Source organism: Daphnia pulex, chromosome 2 (assembly GCF_021134715.1).
Source record: "Daphnia pulex isolate KAP4 chromosome 2, ASM2113471v1".
NCBI classification, from domain to species: Eukaryota; Metazoa; Arthropoda; class Branchiopoda; order Diplostraca; family Daphniidae; genus Daphnia; species Daphnia pulex.
The window spans coordinates 10624644-10649965 of NC_060018.1; the positions used below are offsets into that span (position 1 = coordinate 10624644).

General features: G+C 42.4%; 2 protein-coding genes and 2 long non-coding RNA genes across 6 annotated transcripts; 1 reads left to right on the plus strand and 3 right to left on the minus strand.

Annotated features, from left to right (window-relative positions):
- Positions 1-10149: 10149 nt before the first annotated feature.
- LOC124207336 lies at positions 10150-10525 on the minus strand. Its single transcript, XR_006879896.1, has 3 exons — positions 10441-10525; positions 10306-10374; positions 10150-10242 (listed from the first exon to the last, which is right to left on the minus strand). It is a non-coding gene; the product is annotated as an uncharacterized LOC124207336 (long non-coding RNA).
- A 1528-nt stretch (positions 10526-12053) lies between these two features.
- On the minus strand, positions 12054-13174 carry LOC124207757. Its single transcript, XM_046605377.1, has 4 exons — positions 13142-13174; positions 12835-13080; positions 12484-12743; positions 12054-12114 (listed from the first exon to the last, which is right to left on the minus strand). The coding sequence occupies exons 1-4, from the start codon at positions 13172-13174 to the stop codon at positions 12054-12056; spliced, it is 600 nt and encodes a 199-aa protein (XP_046461333.1).
- A 1259-nt stretch (positions 13175-14433) lies between these two features.
- On the minus strand, positions 14434-15744 carry LOC124205276. Of its 3 annotated transcripts, none has more exons than XR_006879277.1 (5): positions 15337-15744; positions 15171-15243; positions 14913-15107; positions 14703-14857; positions 14434-14630 (listed from the first exon to the last, which is right to left on the minus strand). It is a non-coding gene; the product is annotated as an uncharacterized LOC124205276 (long non-coding RNA). The 3 variants fall into 3 exon arrangements; XR_006879276.1 differs by having other exon boundaries at positions 14913-15102; positions 15164-15243; XR_006879273.1 differs by having other exon boundaries at positions 15164-15243.
- A 2539-nt stretch (positions 15745-18283) lies between these two features.
- Positions 18284-19186, plus strand: LOC124207765. The gene has a single exon (XM_046605389.1). It carries the CDS (start codon positions 18284-18286, stop codon positions 19184-19186), a length of 903 nt encoding a protein of 300 aa, XP_046461345.1.
- The last annotated feature ends 6136 nt before the right edge of the window (positions 19187-25322 follow it).

The window sequence follows — 25322 nt, forward strand, 5'->3', positions numbered from 1 at the left end:
ATTGTGGGCGATTTTAATATTCATGTGGACTCTGAATCTAATTCATTCGGTCAGAAGTTTCTTTCCTTCGTAGAATCGTGTGACCTATCTCAGCAAGTCGGTGAATCTACTCATCACGGTGGCCACACTCTAGATCTAGTGTTGTCGAGGTCAGTCGATAATCTAGTCCTTGACTTTCATGTCTCTAATTTACTCACTGACCACTCTGCCCTCAACTGGTTTGCTCGGGCTAGTCGTCCAGTTCGTCTAAAAAAAGCTGTCACATTCAGAGACCTCAAATCCTTGGATCTTGATCTATTCGTGACTGATCTGCTCAATCTCCAACTTTTCACTGCGGAGACTAACGACGTAACCACTCTTCTAGAATGGTACAACGAAGGATTAGCCGCGGTTCTCAACAAGCACGCCCCTATTCAGAAAAGGATATTCACAATTCACATTCACCGGACAACCCATGGAATAATGCTGACATCCACTCCATGCGGAAGCAAGTGAGGTGGTTAGAACGAAGATGGAAACTTTCCGGTTTGGCGATTGATAAGGAGATCTTACTTCAGGCTCTAGCTGACCTGCGGAGTCTCATTTCTACCGCAAAAGTGAATTTTCTCAACTCCAAGATCGTCGAGCAAACTGGGAAGAAGTCGTTATTTAAGATTGTCGATTCATTCCTCCTCAAGAAGCCATCTTTTCGACTTCCGTCACATATGATGACCTGCTTTCCCTTACTAAAGTTCGTGATATCTGGTCTAGTCTCGTGTTATCTGGCTCGGACCTGGAACCTGAGTATTCTTTGACGTCTCGTACTTTCTCATCGTTCTCTCCAGTAACTACTGCTGAGGTTACATCACTTTCCTCTGCTGTCCTACGAAGTCTAGTCTCCTTGATCCCATTCCCACTTATCTTTTAAAGAACCTGGTCGACGTCCTTGTTGCCGCAATAACTAAGATTGTAAATCTTTCTCTGTTATCCGGTGTGTTTCCGGATACCATGAAATTAGCCCTGATCACTCCGCTGCTGAAGAAGCCAAACATCGACCCGGAAATACTAAGCAATTATCGACCTGTTTCCAATTTTTCCTTTCTATCGAAGCTTATTGAGCGGGTGGTTGTTAAACAACTGTATGCACACTTAGAATCTGACTCCGAGTCCCTCCTTGTCCCTGTCCAATCGGCCTACAGACCTTACCATTCCACTGAGACTGCGCTATTGAAAGTTTTTAATGATCTCCTTCTCTCTGTTGATGAAAAAGATAGGGGAGACCGGGGCTATGTGGGACATGGGGCTACATGGGACATCGCAGTTTTGAGCATGTTCCCGTAATTTTTTTTAAATAATTTTTTTTACTATATTTGAGCATTTACCATGCCCCATGTTGGGTAAAAAAATTATTTAAAAAAAATTACGGGAACATGCTCAAAACTGCGATGTCCCATGTAGCCCCATGTCCCACATAGCCCCGGTCTCCCCTACTGGTGTTGTGATGGCATTTCTTGACCAAAGCGCGGCCTTTGATCTGGTTTAGTGGTTTATCACAATATTCTTATTGATCACCTTGCTGTCCGTTTCGGTATTCGTGGTCTCAGTCTTGCATGGTTTCAGTCCTACCTGTCTAGTCGCTGTCAATCAATTAGTGTGTCTGGTAATACGTCCTCTCTTGTTTATCTCCCTTTGGTGTTCCCCAAGGCTCTGTTCTTGGACCTGTTCTATACAATTTGTACACCAGTACAATTCATGACATATCTACCAGGCACGGTATTGATGATCATCAGTATGCCGACGATGATCAGAAATATACTCGATTCCGGATAACACCTACTGGAGCTGAACAGCGCAAGGCAATCTCTTCCCTGCCTGCCTGCATTGAAGAGATGAAAAGGTGGGGTGCTCTTAATCGGATGAAATATAACGATATGAAGACGGAGGTTCTGTTGGTGTTTTCTAAATACGGCGTTGCAAAGCAAATTGATTTGTCCCTGGAGGTTGGCGATAAGAAAATCAATCCTGTGTCATCTGTCCGAAGTCTTGGGGTCCCAATTGACTCCCATCTATCAATGGATGGCCAAATACGCTTGATCTGCAAGAATGCCTTCTTCCACCTAAGAAGAATTTCCCAGCTGAAGAAGTTCCTCTCTAAAGCAGCCCTTGCTCAACTGATCCATGCTTTTGTCATCTCTAGGACGACGACTCTAGACTACTGCAATTCTCTTCTTGCTGGCCTATCGAGGGTTTCATTGGATCGCCTTCAACGTGTCCAAAATACTGCTGCTCGCCTACTTTGGTGCCAAGAAGTTCGACTCAATCCACCCCATTCTCTTTGATCTGTATTGGCTCCCCATTGTATTTAGAATTGACTATAAGATTGCCGTGTTTACTTATCGTTGTTTGAAAGGCCTCTCCCCTCGATATCTTCACTCCCTTCTTCGCTTACCTGTCTCTTCTCGTCTGGCGTGTGATAGACTTATAACTGCTAAACCCCGCACAAAGACATATGGTTCTCGATCCTTTACAGTTTATGCCCCTAAGCTTTGGAATTCCCTTCCATCGACTGTCCGTAATGCAACTTCCCTTGCCCAGTTTTGTTAACGACCTAAAACACATTTTATTACTGTAGCGTTTAAAGATGAAATTGATAACCGTGCTCGTCGGGAAAAGCGCCTTTGAACATGTTTATGGAAAAGGCGCTTTAGAAGTTTAATACATTATTATTATTATTATTATTACTTGATGAAGCTTCTCTGTTCATTCTTCCATTGGTGAATGACCCTGTGCTGACACCACTCCAAGAAGGAATTTTAATTTGCATGGATACTTTGCAGCGGGTACTTCACAATTGAACTGTTAGCAAGTCCATTGTTTAGAGTATCAAAATAGATTTGTTTTTCCTTTTTTTCCAATAACAGGACTTGGTCTCTGGGAACGAACTGATGAAATCCAAGATACCTGCACTCTTTTATCAACTTTTGGGTCTTTGCTGGCTTTTCTTGTCAATCTCCAATCCTTTGGTACTGAATTTGATTCTGATTCTGATTCATCGTTCCTGTGGCTTTATGTCGGCTTTATGTGCCCATCGTTCCTGTGGCTTTATGCCGGCATCATGTGCCCATCGTTCCTGTATCTTTATGCCGGCTTCTTGTGCCCATCGTTCCTGTGGCTTTATGCTGGCTTCATGTGCCCATCGTTCCTGTGGCTTTATGCCAACTTCATGTGTCCATGGTTTCTGCTGATCAAAATTCAAGCTGACCAAAATCACCAACTTCATCTACTGCTGCAGTTCTCGCTCCGCTGCTGACACTCGAGCCATTGCTGATATTGTTAAATATCATTTGGAGTTTTATGAAGTTCAGTTGGGTGACGCTGCTTTGGTGAAAATAGTAGCAAGTGTCTTTCAAGAAGTTTAATATTTGAGATGGTGGATAGGTCTTTAATGTACCTCTTGGAGGAATGTGTGTCAGGCAATCATTTGCTATTGGTGGTTCTGGTTCAACTAATGTCTTTAGATTTGTTGATTCTAATTTCTTAAAAGGCATGACAAAAGATGTGTGTGTCCAATTTGTGTTGAAAACCCTTTCATTAGCAATGAGCAGAGATGGTTCCAGTTGTGGTGTTGTTGGGTATTATCTCAGAAGAAGGAATTGAACGTCGTTCCTTTGGCTTTGGGCCGGCTTCGTGCCCATCGTTTAAAATTATACGTTACGAACATAATTTTCACATTGGCGGATGACCTTGCGATTTAAAAGAGAAAATTCCCCAATGAAATATAATCACAAATAAATCATTATTACGCAATAACAGGTAAAAAGTATTGGAAATTGGAAGCCGAAGCCGTAGCTCCCAGTTATCCGCGTAGCATCCGGGCGGATTGGGAAGGCCTGCCTGGAAACATTGACGCCGCTTTCACCTTTTTTTTCACCAATGGCCCCACCTACTTCTTCAAGGTATAACTGACATATAATTACATCACCGCTAATTAGTTCATATCGATTTCCGTGAGCAGCTAATAATAATGAAAAGAACCTAATAATAATTTGCAACCCAAAATTTAAAAAAAGGGCTCCAGATATTGGCGCTATACAAATTTGGAATTGAACGCCGACTACCCAAAGGATCTCTGGGAAGGATTCGCCGGAGTGCCCAGCAACATCGACACGGCCCTCGTCTGGAGCGGCAACGGCAAAATCTATTTCTTCACAGGTATGCCGTCAATAAATGAATAAAAAAGAGCTTTTAACATTTATTATCTTTTGATTGACCAATGATTGGACTTGTAGGGAGCCAATATTGGCGGTTCGACCCGCAACAGAAGCCGCCCATTAAATCGACGTTTCCCAAAAACATTTCCAACTGGGAAGGTCTGCCCAGTTCTTTGGACGCCGCATTCCAGTTCACGAACGGCTACAGCTACTTCTTTAATAATTAGTAATTCACTAATTGAAATCGTGAGTGTAGGATAAAAATGTGATGTAACATAACATTTTTAAAATATTTTCCTTTTATTTGGGTAGGTTTTAACTAGTGATATCTTACAATCCCATTTGTTCTCATTTTCCAGTTGTTTATATAACTTAATGTTTACATGTATGACAACTTAAACGGTTTGCAGATACAAGAAACCACCTATTAAAATCAGATAACTGTATATATCCTGTATATGATTACGTGGTAATTGCTTTACGCAAATAAATAATTGTTTTGTTGAATTTCACTAGTGGTTGCTTATATTCAGTGCTACATATATATATGCTATCAATTTTTTTTATTAGTCAACAGGATAACTTAAAAACAATTGTATAAATTTATTGTTTTTGTACTTATTAAAAAAATTGGTAAATCACAATTAATTAAAGTACCACGATTAACATAACTAACCACTAAAGAGAATTCTTCTTTGCATCTAAACGTTTATCTATTCCTTTCGGTGATTATCGCAAGTCGTTGCTTAGATTGAGCATTACAAAAAAACGGACTGAATATGAAAGAAACTGAATTTGCAGTCCGATTGATGAAAAAAACTGAATTTTTCAAATTTTGATTTTATTTATAGTTTTACTTTCAAAAATTACTAACTAAAACAGACTGTGTCGTTGTTGGTGAACAATAGATAAGAGCAATAGATAATTATCTCGTATCTTCTCTCGAGCAAGGACAGACTTCATGCGCAAAGATACTCCTATTGTTTTTCCAAGCCCCCTCGACTGTGTTATTTTTGTTGGGTTTTCAAATTTTTTAGATACTTGGTGGCTACGTGAATTGTGTGGAGTCCACCTTGAGTCCTGAAAGTGAATAGACGTGTCAAAAAGTGCTTAAAAATCCACTCCCCCTTCTCTCTTCAAAGTGCCACTCCCCCGCGCCTGCACAGACAAGGAAAGAGCCCGGCACCAGGCCGATCCCGCCCGATCCTTCCCCTCTCTAGAGCCATGGGCTCCCACGTGAACAACACGCTACCGCCGATCTTCATGAAAAGAGATGAGAACACCACCTTCAAGAACATGAAATCTGATCAAATCTCGTTAATCATAAATGAGCTCGAACTGAAATATGGCCGCTTTGACAAAGTCTCAATCGCTCAAGGAGTCGACCTAATCATCCGCCCCTCCTCCACCAAACAACAAGACGAACTACTGAAAACCACATCAGTCCTGAACGACAGCATAGAAGTTTCCTGCTCACTCCCAAATAGTTTCACTAAGCAGAGAATGGTTATCAGACAAGTACCAACAGGCGACACCGACGAAGACATCCACCTAGCGCTCAAACAAAAAGGATACAAGGTAACCAATGTCCACCGCTTCACCACATTAAAGGTACAGAAAAACTGCCATCCACCACTGTCGCCCTAGAATTTGAAGGTCCTCCCCCACAAGAAATCTTCCTCAATGGCCTAGTCTTCCACCCTGAAACACAAAGACCCAATCCCCTCAGATGCAAGAGATGCCAGAAGATAGGTCACACCGCTAACTTCTGCAGCAACGAAGAGGTATGCGCAAACTGTGGGAAGCCTCACGAAGACATGACCAAATGCTCCGCACCCCCAAAATGCGTCAACTACAACAACAACCACCCCTCAAGCTCACCCAACTGCCCCAAGTTCTCATAAATGAGAGCTATCTCCCGAACCATCAACGACGGACGTTCTCAAATAGATGAACGAAAATCTTCCTACAGCCAAGCAGTCAGGAGAAACCTGCCCAACACTGAAACAAACCCAGATGCAGAGATACTAAAAAGCTAAATCCTGGCCATCCAAGCAGAGATGAACCAACTCCGAACGGAACGGGAGAAAATCCGAACACTAGAAAACAAATCGATGGCCTCGAAGACTCGGTCAACCAGATCCAAAACACCCTATCCAACCTCAACAAAGGACACAGCTCAACAAACAACAAATTAGACAAACTGATAAATCTAATCCAAAATCTCCACTCGCTAGCAGATACAGGCGACACCATGGAAGAGAATCATCAAGAAGAGCCGAGCGATACCACTGAAGAAGACCATCACGAAGAACCAAACCCCCCGAACCCAAGAGAAAAGAACAAACAACCAATCCAAACCCCCAAGACCCCCCAAGACAAGCACACTAACCCGTACCTAAAAAGACTCCAAAGCAAATACAACTCAGCAACCCCACCAACCATTAGAAACAAATGATGTTGATTATTCAATACAACGCAAGAAGCCTAACAAAAGCAAATTTAGTTCAATTCAAATACCACCTCCATCTCTTCAAACCCCTGATAGTATTAATTTCAGAAACCTATTGGAAGGACAATTTTTCAGTTAAATTTAAAAATTATCATGTAGCTCACAAAAACCGGACGGACCGTCCAGGCGGCGGAGTCGCCATATTAATCCACAAGTCACTTCAGTTTCACCAAATACCTTCACCCTAGTTTAAAACTCTAGAAGCAATTGGCGTATCTATAGCCATAAAAAGAAACAATCAGAATCACCTCATGGACATATTTTCTGTTTACGTACCTTACGGAAGCGCCCTCGAGGAAGAAGAACTCAACCAGCTAATCCAGGGCAGAGGCGGAAATCTAATCGTAGGAGGCGACTTCAACGCCCATCACGGCAGATGGGAGACGACTTTTAGCCACCCTAACCAAAGCGGACGCGCCATCGCCCACATCCTAGAAGAAGACATCGACCTAGAATTAGCAACCCCTCCAAATTTAGGCACAAGAAAAAACCCAACTACACTCACCTCTTCAACCATCGACTTGACACTAATGTCACCGCATCTGGCCCTGACATCCGAAATAACGACCGGCCCCCACCTCAACAGCGACCACCTCCCGATCCACATCAAAGTCAAGTCTGAACACCACCCCAATATCCACCGCACGACCACCAACCTGGAACTTCAAAGAAGCCGACTGGATCACCTGGAACGACGAAATCAACAGAATTATCAACAACAGCGAATACTACACAACAGAAAACACCGAAACCAAATACCTGATTTACTACAACGCCATCATGGAAGCCAACAAAGCCAGCAGAATCAAGCTCTCCAAGCCAACCGAAGAAGTCAAACCGGAACCTGCCCAAGCGTGGTGGACAGTAAATTGCAAGAAAGCAGTAGCTCAAGCAAGAAGAGCACGAAATCGATGCGACCCCAGCAAAGGAGGAGTAAACTGCGAGTCCAACAAAGAAGCCTGGAGAATAAAAGAAAACGAAAAAAAAAATAATAATTAACAAGGCCAGAAAAGATTCAATGGACAAGTTCATCAACAACCTCAGCCCAAAAAGCAACGCAACTAAAACCTGGGCCTTTACCAAGGCGTGGATCAACGGCAAACGAGCCCCAGACCTCAACTGCTCACCAATACAAGACCCCGATACAAATCAAATCATTACATCAGCAAAAGAAAAAACCAGAATCTTCTCCATCCAATATGACCACCAAAGCGAAGACATCCCATACGATCCAAGACTTGAGCTCAACATAATCAAAAGAATCGAATCCAGCGAACCCAACGCCCTAAACTCCCAAATCACAAGCAACGAACTAAACTACGCAACCAGACAACTAAACAGCAACTCCATGGGAAGAGATTTAATTCACAATCAAATGATCGCTAATCTAACGGATACCAACAAAACGCACCTTCTTCACCTCTTCAACCGCATGCTCACGACACACTTCGTCCCTCCAGACTGGAAAACGGCCACCGTCATCCCAATTCGAAAACCCGACAAGCCAGCAGAAAAACCAGAGTCCTACCGCCCCATTTCCATCACATCCTGCCTCGGAAAAATAATGGAGAAAATTATCAACCAAAGATTATCATGGTCGTTTGAAACAAAAGGCCTGAGATTGAAGACTCAATGCGGTTTCAGGAAAGGAAGAAGCACGATAGACAACCTGACAGGACTCGAGCACTACATCCGTGACGGATTCAACAACACAAGGCCCCTCAACACCTACGCCATCTTCCTCGACATCGCTAAAGCCTTCGACACCACCTGGATCAAACGACTCCTCTACAAGCTAAGCACGAAAGGCGTGAACGGCAACATGTTGGGCTGGCTCAACAACCTCCTCCGCAATCGATCCTACAACGTAAGAATAGGCAACACCCTATCGGATGACCGCCCCTTAAAAGTCGGAGTCCCCCAAGGATCCCCTCTCAGCCCTTTCCTATTTTCGGTGATAATGATGATAGATGACTTCCCAACATTACAACCACCAGGAGAAACCTACATGTTTGCTGACGACATTGAAAGTCACATCCACTCAAGCGACGGCCAAGAAGCGGAAGAACTACTCATCCCCCATCTAGACGCTGTCAGCAAATGGAGCAAAAAGTGGAGAATAAAATTCTCGCCAGAAAAACCCATCCTAGTAAACTTCAGCAGGAAGAGAAGAACCCAAATTGAACCCCTACTATTCCTGAATGGCAAAAGAATCCCCCAAGCTAATGGAGTCAAACACCTAGGGATCCACTTCGACAAAAGTCTGTGCTGGATTAAACAAACCGAGGTAGCCATCAGCAAAGCAATTAAAATTCAAAATCTCTTCAAAGTCCTCTCTAGATCAAAACACGGACCCTCTATAGACTCACTCTGCATACTCTACAAGGCCCTAATCAGAAGCAGACTAGAATATGGACTCACTGTGTACGGATCATCCAGCAAAGGAAGAAAAGAAAAGCTCGAGTCCGTCCAGAACAACATTCTCCGGATTATCCTAGGAGCACCTAAATCAACCCCAATCAAAGAAATGCAATGCGAGCTCGACATCCCACCCCTAGACACTAGAAGAACCTGGCTATCCGCTCGCTATATCTTCAGAATCGAAAAACTACAAGACCACCCCCTGCACAAAAGATGCTGGGAGATAAGAAGAACCCCCCAAAGCTGGAAAGATCTTAACGTACCGTCACTCAAAATAGCCATGGGCAGCACCATCCTAGCCGACATAGACCTATTCCAAGCTGAACCTGAACAATACCCCCATCTACAAGAAAGACCACCCTGGAAGGAACCCCCAATCGCAATCAGATACTTCCCTCTCTCCAAAGAAATGGCAATGAACAATCCCTCAGAAGCACGAGCACTCTTTAACGAGATCAAACACAACCACTTCAACGCATCCACCATCGCCTACACAGACGGCTCACTCAACAAATCAACAGGAAAAACCACCTCAGCAGTAATAATCCCCAGTCTTAACATCGAGGAAGCAACAACCCTCTCCAGAAACTCGTCTGTCTTCACAGCCGAGGCCGAAGCCATCAACAGAACATTGGAACTAGTTTACCATCTAGACGACGAAGTGGCCGAACTTACAATATTCTCAGACTCAAGATCGGTCGTCCAATCAATAGAATCATCAAAAAAAGAAAAACACCCCATCATTAACGCCATACTCACCACAGCAGATAATCTGAAGTCAGCAGGCACCAATCTGTACTGGATACCAAGTCACGTTGGTATTCCAGGCAATGAAGCAACTGACCGACTAGCCTATACCTAAGGAAAATAAACATAAACGAATTGCACAAAGGAAGATATAAAGATAATACCCACACAAGAACGAAGACAGGAGCGACGAAATGGCACTCTCACAAGTCACGAAACAATACAAGAGTCTTGTTCAAACTCAGAACAGGGCACAACAGGCTGAAAGCCAAACTGGCTCGATTCAACAACCAGCTAGACTCCACCTGCCAGTTCTGCGAAGATGAAGATGAGTCAATAAAGCACGTCCTTCTAGAATGTCCTGCACTCGAACTAGAAAGACAAGAAATCAACAGTTACTTTACAACTCACAACATGGAACACAATCTATGTAACCTTCTAGGACTCAACCCAAGAAATAACAGCAACACACAGCATGAAGTCCAGAGGCTACTCATCCAGTTCCTAAAAGCAACGAAACACATCAATACAATCAAAATAAAAACTTAAAAAACTTCCTCTCCCTCATACCTACTCAAAACACCTCCAAGCAACAAAGAAGAACGACAAAGATCTAGCCAAAAGAACTCAACTTATCAATCAACACGAACACCCCAATCAACGAGAAGACATCACAAGCCAAACAAAGAACGCTACAGCATCGTCGAGGCGAAAGGGCCAACCGCGCCCATCACCTGGTGATAAATATGGCCACCAGATCCCCCCACCAGAACCTACCAACAAAAAAAAAAAAAAATACGTGAATTGTGTTGAAACTAATGATTGTGCTAAATATTTCGTGTAAAAATAACCATCATATAAGATTGACAATATATAGAAATTGTAATCTTATCAAGATTTGATTTGTCCAATCCGAGTGTAGGAAAAAAAACAGGGAAAAGAACGAAAAGGTATGACTTTTTTTTATTTATCAAAGTGTTTTGTAGCTTTTTTTAACAATATGTACCGTGTTTCTAGATGTCAACACCGAAATCAAGACCTGACCAACCTACAAGAGAGGAACCAATTATGGAACCCATCAACGGGATGGTGCAGCCTCCAGTTGTGCCTAGCCGCCCTGGCAGAGCGACAAACCAGCTACAATTTCTGCAGCGCACTGTTTTGCCAGCCCAGTGGAAACACAGGCATGCTTGGCCATTCCACGAGCCAGTAGACACCATCAAGCATGGCTTGACTGTAAGTCGACAAGTTTTGTTTTGTTCTTATAGTCTTTCAAGACCACTAATGTCTTTGTGTTACTTTCTCTTCGCAGGACTACTTCAAAGTCATCAAGTTTCCCATGGATCTGGGAACTATGAAGACTAAGAAGACGAGAGAACTACTACAAACTAGACGTATCCAGAAGAGGCGATCAATCATTATAATTTTTAGTACTACAGTCAAAAAGCTCTGCAAGCGGTTTTTTCCATCCCAAAAAACATCATCTCATCAGCTCCACCCGGTTCTTTTTTGTTGTTCTAACCAAAACACAGAGAGGGATTGGTTCGAGTCGCAACAGAAGAAACTACCATTTATGTGTTATAGCTACACGTCAGTCATCACTTTCCCATCGGGGCCGTGCCGTTAAAAAATAGGCTACGTACAAAAAATAACAATTGAGAGAGAAAACCAGGAAACTAGGAGAACTAAAGAAAAAGAAACATTTATTTATGAATTTTCTTTGCATACAAGAAAATATTTAGGCAAAAGAAACGATGCGCGGTGCTTTAGCGTCTCGGAAAGATGCCGCAGTTGGGGTTGTATGTATCCCTATTGCCACGTACAATGTGTACCTTCCGCATTCCTCTCCGTCGAGGCGAGGCTACCTTGCTAGGGGCAGAGCCGCGTTCTGAGGTACAGCCTCTTGAGGCGACACCACCTCGTCCGCGAGGCCGAGAATAAGCATCTCCATCTTTCGATGGCGTAACATGGCTCTCGTTACGACCACGCCCAAAAGGTCTGTGAAGGCCCAATCTTTGAAAATAGATTAACCAGACGGTTAGTAAAAAGTAGATTGTTGCAAACTCGTTAACCGTCCATTACCTTGGAGATGCTTCTTCCTGGCGAATGTTGTAGCCGTATTGATCCACCAATTCTTGCTTACTCTTGGGCACTTGCTGATTTGGGTCAAACATATCGTGGCCCTAACGATCGGTTGCTTTACTTCTCATCTTCTTCGGTACTACTCTGGCTACAGGCTCTTTACTGCACAAACGTTGAAAAATATTATTATTGAAAATGAAACAAGTAAAATAAAAAAAAAACTTTTATAATTACGCGGCTGCCTCTTCAACTGTTTCGCGAATCCTGACATCATGTTAAAAAAAGCCACCTCTTTTCGGAATGTATTGTGGTTTCTTGTGGTCTCATCAACATCTAATGGCTTGGCTGGAGGATCTTTTTCGTCACTTTCTTCACCATCAACTTTTTCTTCTTCACTATCGCATTCACTTTCATCTTCACTATCGCCTTCACTATCGTCACTTTCTTCACTATCCTGTTCACTTTCTGCGACCTCTTCTTCTTCATGTTCTCCTTCAACTTCTTTGCTTTCTTCATCTTCAACTAGCTCACCTTTCTTCGTTTTCACCTTCTTCGTCTTTACTGCCTTCAGGTTGTTTTTCTCCCACATGGGACTCTCCCTGCACTTCCTCTGTTGCTCCAACTGGTGTTTCCACCTCGTTGTTGCTCTCTACTTGAATTTCCTTGGTGGCATTTGAATTGTCAGCAGTCACTACTGTGTCTTCAACCTTGGCTTCCTCTTTGCCTGTTTCAGTTTCTACTGCTGACTGAGATTCATGGGCTGTGAAACGTTTGACTTCTCCAACTTCCTCCTTTGGTTCAGTAGCTTCAGAATTTTGATTCGAGTTTTTGGAATCTTAGGGTACCAGCTTTTCTTCTTTAGGGGTTTGTGGATGGTTGTACTTCTGGTTTTTCCTCTTTCTTGCTGTTCGCAACATGTTCAGTCACAGCTGGTGCTTCTTCCGCTTCACTAGGCTTTTCTATTTCTGTTTCTACTTTCGTGGTGGATTCTGAAGCAGCAACATTGACTTCTGCAGACAGCTTTTCGTCTGCAACTTGGATTGTTGATGAGGTGCCCTGCTTAGCCGCAGCAACATCTTTTTTTGCTTTTTCAACTTCATCGCTAGCTCTGGCCGATGCTAACCGATTCTGCCAAGTAATTCATGCAGAATACCGTCATGCATCATGCGTCATGCGTCATACAGATTACCGACACCCTGCTTTGCAAAATTAATTTAATCATTCTGTTTATATATTTTTTAGATTACTGGTAGCTAGATAGCTGTTAGACGTGGTATTATTTTTTAAAATTCTCCAATTCTAGTCATTCTAGTCATAAGTATTTTGTCGTATTCTAGTCATTTATGTATTCTAGTCATTTATTTTTTCTAGTCATAAGTATTCCAGTTCTAGTCATTCATTTATTCTAGTCATGTACATTTAGGGATTATCTTCCGGGAAAAATTTTTGCACATTACCAACATTTCGTCCAGAAATCACCACAACCGGGGGGTGGGGTATACCCCCACGTTGTTCAAATTGAACTTGAAAAGATCATCAAAAATAAATTCTGGGTTAAAAAAGAGTATACATACCCTAAGGGAAATTAGTATGCTTGTACAGTACCCTGCAATAAAATCCGAACGCGATTTCAATTGTTAAAAAACATCTAGTGGGAGAAAAATAAACTAATACAAACAAAGAACTTGGCTATTTTTTCGTTATGACAAAAAAAGAGGAGGGGGCGAGTGGAATGAGACGAAAAGGATGGGACTTAAGCCAGACATGGCCTAGGGGCATTTTAAATTTTTATTGTTTATTCCTTTCTAGGGTTACCGACTCTAGGCGCCCCCGATGGTGTGGTGTGTATGGCATTTAGACGCAGTGTGGGGAAAATGTGACAGCAATTTAGTATTTTTCTTCAAACTTTTTTTTTCGTCCTCTATTTACGTTTTAAGTGTTCGATAACGTCTACTTTTCATTAAAAAAAGAAAGTAGTAAAGAAAGAAGAACAAATATTAAGGCAATTTGAACCATTTACCTCTGATTTGACAGACGAGTGCTATGACCATTGACTCGTGACGCATACTACATTTTTATACATTGAATTAAGTATTTAATGCTGGTTGGAGAAAAGTGTAAATTCACGCAAAATGTTAGCAGATCTCAACCCTATAGAGAACGTTTCGGGGGATGTGGTCAAGGATTGCGAATTCTTTCGGCCTCGTACTGCGGATGAAGTTTTAGATAGGGTTAATTCTATTTGGGATGGGTACCGACCAAATGCTACTTATTGGCGAAAGCTTTCCTATTCAATGATTTCCGGCTTCGCTTAGTCGTAGAAATTCGACGGCCATTGGACCAAATATTAAATAAACATTTCATTTGAAAAGGTTGGCGTTTTTTACTTTATAATTTACGAAAACGATAATAACGAAAACTATAATAAAAGGTGAATGGACAATAAGGAAAGAAAAAAGGAACCAGGAAAGCGAAAAAAGATCTAATAATTGTATTTCTCGACAACGTTACAGGCGTTAATCCGAATCAAAAGTTATATTTGCGGCAGATGAGGTTGAACCGTATAAGCTTCGTTTTTCCCCTGACACGAATATCTGGCTGGCCCAACTAGATTTCCTGTTGTCTTTTCGTCACAGACACCAATAGCCACTTTCTTAAAATTGTGATGACTTCTTTTCCTGTTGAGTAAAATGCAGCAAGCTGGTTCTTCGACTGTAACATGAAGTGGGCAAAGAAAATCCATAGCCTACCTGTGATGTTGAATTTGTTGAGCTCTTGTGATTTTGGTTGGGTTGATTAACGTCGCCGAACCAATGTCTCTAGCAAGAGGCACGTTTTCTGTGGTGTTAGACTTCGGATGTAAGATTGTGATCGATGATCAGCGGTAACGTAGGAATAACGAGTCCTAAAACATTCAAGAATGTTTATAAGCTCATGATAACAATGTTGTGAACATTCACCTAAGCTGACTATATCCGTAGCCAGAATAACTCGAGCGTTACTATAAAGAATTTCGTCATTAAGTTATGCTCAAAATTTGACAGCTCCTATATCATTGGACAACAGTTTTCATTAGATTTTACTTGGCTTATTTCCGATAACATTAAATCACCCGATGTGTGTGTAAAACCTGTAGTATAGCCTCAGGTTCTTCTCTGGCAAAGAAAGACATTTAAATAATACATGGAAAATTCTGTAGTGTTTTCATTACTTTTTACTTGGCTTCTTTCCGATAACATAAAGTCACCTGCATGTCAGTTTAAAATCTGTAATGTAGCCTCAGATTCTTCTCTGGAAAAGAAAGACATATTAATATTATGTGAGAAAATTCTGTAATGTTTTCTTCAGATTTCACTTGGCTTGTTTCCGATATCATTTAGTCACCTGCATGGGTGTGTAAAACCTTTATGGTTCCTGCTGAAAGGCAAACTTCGACTAGAGATTCAAAACGACTCAATCATGGTCAATCTGGCCCATGCTCAACATTTGGCAGCTCCTACATAATGAGAAAAACAGTTTGTCATGAATGTATTGCTTGTTTTCGAAAATTTACGAAATCAACTGCATGTGTGTGTAACAACTCTAATATAGACTTATGTTTTTTTTTCTTTGGCAGAAAAACATATTTTTCAAATATTTCAGAAATTATCCAGTATGTGCTTCCGCCTGAAAGACGATCTTCTCCGTGGGTAAATAACCTTAAAACGAACTATCACTATCACTGTAACAAATCACTCAACAAGAGCGTAAAATTTCAATTAGCTGGCCTTGACAATTTTGCTAGCAAAGACAATAATCACAACAATGCTGACAGAGCGGCGTCAATATTGATGGAATGTTTTTTATCACGAATTGGTCCCGGAATTCTCTTTCCCCTTTTCTCTGTTTGACTTTGACACATCGTGCCAGGTGTCGCGATGGTGTCGCCATCACAGGTGTTTAATAGATTAACACACTGGAGGGACTGTTTGATTGGTTGCCTAGACTACGAGCTTATACGTAAGTATCGATTTCTCTCCGTGCGTGTCTGACTTGTGTCGTTGGAGATGATTTGAATATGATGATGATGAAAGGTGAAAGGACACGGATGGGGGGGAGAGAGTTGACAGCCAATGAGATTCGAGAGTTCTCTCTTTTCTTGATCTGGCGTGAAATTTTCTTCTCTGCCCGCAAAATAAAATAAAAAAGGTTTCCGAACAAATCTGAGAGAGGGCGTGACTTAAGCGACTTACCGAACCCCTCGTAGACTTTCTCTTTATTATTTTTCACGTCATGGAAAACAAACATTAGGTTGAACTCTCCAAAATTCAATCACATTTGACCTCTCTATTTTCGATTTAAAATGGGAATTTGAAATTGCCGGGGTTGGAAAACTTGTTGCTGAAACCTTGTGGGGTTGTCGCCATCTAAAGGGGTAGTGAGCTTTTTTGCCATACAGTCGGTAGAGAGGGGGGATTTTGTGAGGTACTCTGTAATTATTGACTGGGCGGGGGCTCTCTCTACAGCTACTGAGTATAGGTGGCGGCCCCGGCCCTAATGATGCCGGACCGGTGCAGGGTTCTTGCTATAACTAGTGCCATATCTCCATATATACGTGTGTGTGTGTGTAAGGCCCCATTCGGCGCCAGACTGACGCGTCGTCGCTTGTCGTTCGGTCCCCGCCGCTTGCCCCGCAGCAGCTCCACCACCGATGATGACGATGATGATTTCTTTTTTCGGCAAGAGATTTTCAAGTTCATTTCAAGTTCCAAGGGATATAATAATCATTTGGACTGATATTGTTATTTGTCGTGTGCCATACTCGAATCTATAATAGTAGACTTAATATCATCATCAGTAAAAAATTTTCCTTTCGGCATTTTCTGGCGGGTATTTTTGAATTTTATTTATTGAATTTTTATTTTATTTTGAATTTTTATTTTTGCTTGGGAAAATTAAATGGGCCTATTATTCTCGTTTGTTGTGTATGGCGTCTGGTAAACAAATGGGTAAAATTCGACTGTAACTGTCACCTACACACCGCAATAATAGTCTCTGCGGATATCAAACGTGCGGTCGTCTTTTTTCGTTCATTCTCTCTCTCGCTATTCTGACGCAATCGAAATTGCCGCCGTTTCACAGTAAACAAACGCTCTCTACCTTGTGTGTGTCTGTGTAATATTACCGTCGTCGTTATCTCTCTCTCTCTCCCGGTCCCGTCCATCCATCATCATCACCATCCCCCGTTTGAGTGTCTTCAGCTGAGAAACGATGAAGCGGTGCGGCTACTGTATTTTTCAATCGACGCGAAAAAAGACCTGTCGTGTCTTGTGAATAGCACCACCACCACTACAACAGAAATAAAATTTGTCTTTCCCATCATTACATTAGCGCAAGTAATCAATAAATCACCCGATCCTCCTCCTACCCCTTTGGTGGCGAGTAGGGGTTTTAATTTATTTATAAAATTTAATCGAATAGGCCTCGTTAAAAAATGGTTTTGATTCATACGTGAATTATTTGTGAACGGAAAAATATGAAATTAATGTGACGCCTAATTATTGACTAGCATCTGTTCGTGGAGATGTGCACGGCGCAAACGAACGCCACCCAAGTTTGCTATTCGACGTATTTATGGCCGCCTCGCAAACACTTGACAAGCGATTTAGAACAAACAGGAGAGAGATACTCCCTCGTGTGTTTTTCAATTGTGTGTTTTTAATAGTGTGTATTATAGACCCACACAATGGTCGTAAAAACCGGATGTTTGTTGTGTAGCATTTCGACGGGGGGTCTCTCTCTCTCTCTCTCTTTATTTTATATACGCCGTAAGTTTCCTATCGGATATCCTTACGACCATCAAAAATGGGAGTCAAGCTTGTTGTTGTTGTTTTCGTGAGACGTTTTACAGTCGATTATCACAAGTGTTTATTCATTCGCTTCGCTTTGCTTGGTTATTTTCTATTCTTCGCGCTGTGTAATTTTTCTATTGGCCTGTGATTTGCGACCAGCTACTAACGAAATTTTCACATTTTTCATTCGTTTCGTTCACAATCTTTGCCTTGATTAAAATTTTTTGAATTTTCCGGTTTTTCGCGGTGTGGAATATTTTTTTAAATTTTAAATCAAGTTGTTTTTGGAGTTTCGATTGAGAAATTCTAATTAAAGGTAGGACCACTTCCGCTGGTGTCGTTCCCGCTGAGTGTTCTTTTAGTTTAGTCTTGATACTATTTAATGATGGTTTCAGGTTTCCAAAAGTCGGAATGGGACGTACATGTACAAACACACAAGACAAGTCTGTACTGTTTCATCACCAGTCAGCACCGGTGCAGAAAATCAGCAGTTAGTAACCATGGCCATGCTACCCAACCTACCACTATTCGGAGGCGACCCAAAAGACTGGCCCATGTTCATACAAGCCTTCAAGAGCATGGTTCACGACGTATTCACTTCTGACGCCCAACGCCTGGCAATGTTGCATTCAAAACTGGAAAACCGATTACGAATAGGGATGAGCCAAGTACTGACGACGCCGATGGCTTACCGTGATGCCCTCCAAGAACTGCATCGGAAATACGGACATCCGCATCTTGTGGTTAGAAGCTACATACGAAGACTCATGGAGCTCCCGTCACTAAGAGAAAGTGAAGAAGTCGACGAGTTTGTGACAAAATTGCACGGGGCGGTAACGACACTCGAAGCAGCTGGATACGGTCACGAGCTTAATTCAAGCGTGGCATTGGCCGAGATAGTCCATAAGCTACCACCATCAATGATAACACGCTGGGGAAGAAAAATGCATAAGCTGCTACCAAAGGTACCTACGCTCCGCGACTTAGATATTTGGATAGAAGAAGAATTGATGAGCACCAGAAACGTACGAGACATGACCCGGCAGCTGAGGCGAAATCCAATCCCAGCACCGAAACCTTGCCTTGGAATGTTTCAACCGACAGTGAATTTCGTTAACCGAAAGCCAACTGAAAAGGATGCAGATCAACGTTCCGGAAGTAATAAATGTGGCCTGTGTAAATTAGAACCCGGTCACCGATTGGCATTATGCCCCAAGTTTATCAGCATGGAACCTACTCAACGAGCACAAGATGTATACGATCTTAAAAATTGTTTCCGATGTTTGGGGAGGAACCACAACAGTAACGAGTGCCGGAAAACAGATGCGACGTTTGGTGTAGCCAATTGCAGCCAGCATCATCATACGATGCTCCACGGAGCAGACCGAGTAGCGCGAAAATGACTAGACCTCAATACAGACACGGCCTGCCTCGGAGCCGTGAAGAAAACCTTCGATCTACCGCTGTATGTCTGGATACAAATACATAACGGCCCTCGGAGCATAACAGTGCTGGCGCTGTTAGATACCGGTTGCAACACCACACTCATCACTCGAAGAGTCGCGGACGTGCTGGGGCTTAAAGGGAAGACGATACCACGCAGGATCGGAGCATGATTTGGAGCAGCACCTTCCTTGCCGATAAGTATCGTATGTTGCCAAATTACACCGTGTAAGACAAGAAAGCCACTCTTCGATGTAGAACGCGCCCTCGTAGTTCCCGAGCTAAAAGGAGCCGATTTCAACGTGAATTGGGAAAAGGAGAAGCAGAAATGGAGCCACTTACGAGACCTTGATTTACTGGTGGTCGACTCCAAACAGATTGGCTGTTTTGTCGGGACCAACACAGGAAGAGCGCTACTACATCTGGAGAGCCGAATTCCAGACAGAAGTGGGCCAGTTGCAGTTTTAACACCTTTCGGATGGACAGCGATGGGAGAGATTTCATACGAGCCAGCCACCAATCCTGATCCTGCTCCGATCGATGCAACATGCGCAGAAACAGCCGCATGGCAAGTAGATGAAGCAGACGAAGCGGTCCAGCTCTGGTGCACACCGGAACTGTTCAACTCCATAACAAAACGACAAAAGCGGCATAGCGCAGAAGAGGCTAGAGCGATTGAAATTCTCACCCAAACGATACGAAACCTCGGCGATAGGTACGAAGTGGGGCTACCGTGGAAGACGGAAGACATCCGCCTACCGAACAACAGAACGAGCACGCTTCGCCGATTATACGCCAACGAAAATCGATTTAGAATGGACTCGGATTTTGTAAGCAAGTACACGCAAGCAATCGAAGCAAACGTAGCAGCGGGATTTGCCAGTCAACTGACTCGAGCTGAATTGGATGGCCCGGTGGGAAGAACGGTGTATCTTCCGCATTTCTTAGTAATCAACCCAAACAAGCCAAACAAACCACGTTTAGTTTTCGACGCTGCCAGCCGACATGAAGGAGTTAGCCTCAACGACGGCCTCATTAATGGACCGTCGCTACTAACTAATCTGCACGACCTGCTAGTCAAATTCAGGGAACGTCCCTACCCGATTTCCATGGACATTGAAAAGATGTTTTTACAGGTTCGCGTGAGAGAAGAGGATCAAGCCGCCTTCCGATACTTGTGGCGACGGCCAGGAGATAGTGGCCACCGGTGACCTATGAAGTGATGGTCGAGATCTTCGGGGCCGCTTCCTCACACACATCATGTTCGTTCGTCTTAAGACGTATAGCCGAAGACCACCCAGAATACGCCGACATAGCCGACAAGGTTATAAATAACTTTTACCTGGACAATTATCTAGACTCATTTAATGATGCAGACACCGCCATTTCCTGTTGTCACCGTTTGATTGAACTTTTTAAAAAAGGTGGTTTCCCTCTTACTCAAGCGATGACTTCGTCAAGAGAATTTTGGCTCTCATTCCCACCCAAATTTCGAGCCAAACCGGCGTTAAGCATCGATCTAGATGACCTTCCAGTAGAAAGGACCCTGGGACTAATCTGGGAAGGAGAGTCCGACACGTTCACCTTTCTGCTCAACATCGAGAAGGATGCAGATACTAAACGGAAGATCGTCAGCTCAGTGGCCAGTATTTTTGACCCAATGGGATTTCTTGCCTGCGTCACCGTGATTCCCAAGATAATCATTCAAGACATCTGGCGACTAGGAAGAAAGGAAAAAGGTGGACTGTCGTGGGCCGACGAACTTCCAAGCAGCATAACCGAAAGATGGAAAAACTTCGCACAAGAACTGACGCTAATACGAGAGTTGAAGATACGGCGATGCTTACGACCAGCAAAATTCGACCCCCAGAAAACCCGGTTTGAGCTACACACGTTTACTGATGCCTCAGAACGAGCGTATACGGCGGCCGTGTACCTACGCTCAGAATGCGACGGGCTAGTCGACGTCAACTTGGTAACAGCCAGAACAAAGGTTGCGCCATTACAGCAGCAGACGATTCCTCGCCTTGAATTATTGGGAGCCGTACTAGGTTTTAGATTTGCCCTACGTGTAAAAGAAAGTAGTAAAAGTAGTAAAGTAAAAGGAGTAGAGTGAGCTTACTCCTTTGTTCTTACTCCATGATCTTTGAAAATACATCATGCCCGCACCTGCTTCTCCAAGATGCGTTGCCAGATAAAACGCCTAAATATTCATTTCTCTCCCAAAATTTATGTGGCAATGCTGCACCCCCTCATTTCTTAGCTGCCTCCTCTCACCCCCCAATTTCCATGCCCCTCTTCCTTTCTTCTAAAAAAAGGGCAGAACACGTCCCGCTCTCCCATAGATAGGTCGATGTCTCTCACTCTCTGTCGTCAATCCGAGAGGAGATTTTGAGGAAAGAGATTCCAATGCTGCGTTTCATAAGTCGAAGAAGACCAGAGATTTAATAGAATCAAAATGATTCTATTAAATCTTTGGTCCTCTTAGACTTATGAAACGAAGCATTGTCGGGGATATCCCATGACTTTTCCCCTTCTTTGAGAATACCACATACTACCATACTGTGAAAAAATATGTCGAACAACCCTATTACATAATTTCACTTTTGAGGGCATCGGTGACCAAGACGTTTTTCCTGGCCGCCTTTTTGTCACGCACGTCTTCCATTGCGGTTCTATTCATATCAGGATCTTCAGTGGATTCATATTCTTCCAAATTCTTCCTCGGATAATGAGCACGGGCGTTTGAATGGGACGAGTAGTTTTTAAAGCACCACTCATTAGATGAGGTGCATTGATATCTAGTTTAAAAAAATACAACAGTTTAAGGGATGGCATGATTAATTGATAATTAAAGCATGGAAATAAAATATAGAACAATATAGCTAACTTGTAAGTCAAAATTTCGTTCCTCGAGGTTCTTAATCTAGCACAGTGATTTTTTCTTGCTTTGAGGCATTTTCGGTTTTCAATTCTTTAATTCTCGCCTGTAAATTTGCTTTATCCTCCAGCCACTCTCTCGAATCTCCCATATCCGGGGATCGCTTAGCTATTTATAAAATTCAAAAGAAATAATTATGTTGCATTTTTAAGTTTTACTAATCCTAATCTACAATCAACAAACCTTGCGAATGAATGAAGTTCATCATTTTTTCAGGAGGCAAACTTCATTATCCTGACCCGGGGTGAACAACCCCTCGGGTTGCAGCAAAGTATACGTCTTCGGCGAGATTGCCGTACAAGATTGTGGTCGTCATGTCCAGTTGAACCATACCCATGTTTCTTGCTGCGACAATATTAGTCATATGGTATCGTGAGTGACGACGGATGCATATGTCTCGTTATAGTCAATGCCTGGTCTTTGGCTGAAGACCTTGGCAACGAGACGGGCTTGGGGTTTCCATTTGGTGTCAGTTTGATGGTAAAAGTCTATCTTGATCCGTAGTTTTCTCGCAGGGGGACCGGATGTCGTCAGGACCATGTCTCGTTCGTCATGAGAGATTCGTATTTGATTTTGAGGGCCACGCGCTACTTGTCCGCTTCAGGGCAGTCGATGGCGTCGTCGTACTGGTTCGGCTCGAAGGAATCGTTGCCGTTATCTGTCATCATAGCCGCCATTTAATCCCATTGCTTCTTAGGAATCATGCAACGCAGTGAGCGACGGGTCAGGCAAATTTGGTTTTGGTGTGCTTTTCTCGTTGATTTGGATCACTTGTCTCTGTATTCACATCGCTGTTAGTCATGTTGTCGATTGTTGTCGTTGTGTCATTTGTTGACATGTTGGTAGAAATTGGGCGGTTGCTTTGGGTAGGATCGTTTTTCGCGTCTTTCATAACGTCAGTGAGGTGGTGGTGTTCGTTGAACGTTGCGTGGATGCTTTCCTTTTCGGTTCGGCTTTCGGGATTCCAAAACCGCCAAGCCGACGTGGCACTGTAGCCTAAGAAGATGCGCCTCGAAATTTTCTGATTTAGCTTCCTTCGTTCTACCTTTTGTACATGGGCGTAATCGGTGGAGCCAAAGGAGCGAAGGTTTTAAACGTCAGGTTATCGACGATTTCATTACTCGTACGGTGTGACAGGGGATGCTATGTTACGAATGATGAGATCAAGGCAGCAGGACATTCAGTCCTTTGATCGGTGTTGACGTCGGCAACGTCTTGAAGGCGACGGGACTTCATTTCTACGGACTCCATAATCGATTACCATTTCGCTTTGACGTGGGCCACAGAAAAAAAAACTACGGACTGGTTCCTGAAAGGAGTTACACGCTAAAAGAAGCACAGCCAATTCAAGCGATTACGAATCTCTTCAAAAGCTTTGCGACTTTCATCGAACGGTGGTTTTTGAGTAATACTTGAATCAGTCACGTTAGTTCATATACAGCGAAGGGGGGGGGGAGGGGGTAGAAGTTAACGTGACGATTTGAAACCAACTGGTTTGAATTTTGAAATGAATAAGTTAGCTGTAACTTTTGTTCTATTCGAAGATAATTATAATATATATTTATAATATCGTTTTCCAGCTGAAACAACAGATCAAATCACGATGAAACACTCCTTGGGGAAAAATCGTTGTAAAAATTACGTTATCCGTGGAAATCAAGTTTGACCTTGCAAGATTGCTTGCATTGCAGCCGATTGCAGCGTGACCTTGTTTTTGTGTATACCTACGGTTTGAAAAAGGGAGGCTATTTGTGTTTCTAAGTCTTCCCTGTGAGCAGATTCTTGCTTGGAAATTTAAAATGAATTTTCCTGGCTTACTCTCTTTTCCTAACGAAGTTCTGTGTCTCATTTGTGATTCCATCATCAGTTTAAGTGATTTGTACAGTTTAAAATTGACTTGTCGTAGGTTCTTAGAAGTTATTAGAACGAGCAACATCTTCAGAAACATAAGTTTAAAATTAGTGATACTCTTCAACAAATGACTTCAGTTTGCTATTCCTTTGGTGAAATTCCCTTGGAAGTTATGGACAAGCTGGTCATTTGCCAAAACCCTGAGATGGTTGAAGACATTCTACGATAAAAAATGTTTCAAAAGGAGTTGTAAGATAGAAGCACAAGTAACTAAAACACTTGCAAGTTCATAATTTCTTAAATTAATATGCTGTTGTGTTCTTATTTTTTTCAACTAGGAACGAAAACTTGGCCATCAAATTCTATGCAAGAAAAATGCTGATGCATGTAAGATTTAGAAGTCTGGAAAAAAAGTTGATGGAGTGGATGTCATCAGAGTTTCAGCCACAGTTGCAAAGTGCCATTCTGATTTCACAATATGGCAAAATGATGGAAGAAAAATATCTCACTAAATTTGAGGTCAATAGTTGAGAAATATATGGAAAACATAACCAATAAAGTGGATGCTGAACTTATCGTTGACAAATGTTATGCGTCAATCTTCTTCAACAAAGTTTGCCGTTGGTCTTATCTATTATCTTTATCTTATCTACACAAGTATGTTATATATGCAAGAAAAATGCTGATGCATGTAAGATTTAGAAGTCTGGAAAAAAAGTTGATGGAGTGGATGTCATCAGAGTTTCAGCCACAGTTGCAAAGTGCCATTCTGATTTCACAATATGGCAAAATGATGGAAGAAAAATATCTCACTAAATTTGAGGTCAATAGTTGAGAAATATATGGAAAACATAACCAATAAAGTGGATGCTGAACTTATCGTTGACAAATGTTATGCGTCAATCTTCTTCAACAAAGTTTGCCGTTGGTCTTACAAGTATGTCCACTGGTGTGAAATAAGTGGGTGTCATCGACTCGCGGATGGACATTTTTTTTCACCACGTTTTGTTGGAAGGGGGTGACTCTGATTTCCCTCCCGAATGTACGTATAAATCAATATGTTGTCTTATTTAAAAAAAAAGTGCTGAAATTCCGATATGATTTATTTTTAGTTGATTTGGATATGCATCCACAAGGCACGGTCTTCAACCACCCTTTGATTGGATTGCATTTTGAGCGTTCAATGGTTGCCTTTACATCCCCAATACGTAATTGAAAACCATCTTCCCATACGATGATGAATACGCTTCGCCCTTGGTTGGGTAACTTTCTTAATTTTATGTAATGGTTTCGTCGTGTACAAA

Excerpts from the sequence above, each read along its gene's own strand:
- LOC124207765 (XM_046605389.1), top strand. The coding sequence starts at position 18,284 with ATGGCCATGCTACCCAACCTACCACTATTCGGAGGCGACCCAAAAGAC.
- LOC124207757 (XM_046605377.1), bottom strand. The coding sequence starts at position 13,174 with ATGATTAAATTAATTTTGCAAAGCAGGGTGTCG. Across the intron at positions 13,081-13,141 it reads TTTTGCAAAGCAGGGTGTCG|AATCGGTTAGCATCGGCCAG; the intron begins GTAATCTGTATG and ends ATTACTTGGCAG. Across the intron at positions 12,744-12,834 it reads AGAAAGAGGAAAAACCAGAA|GAGGAAGTTGGAGAAGTCAA; the intron begins GTACAACCATCC and ends ACTGAACCAAAG.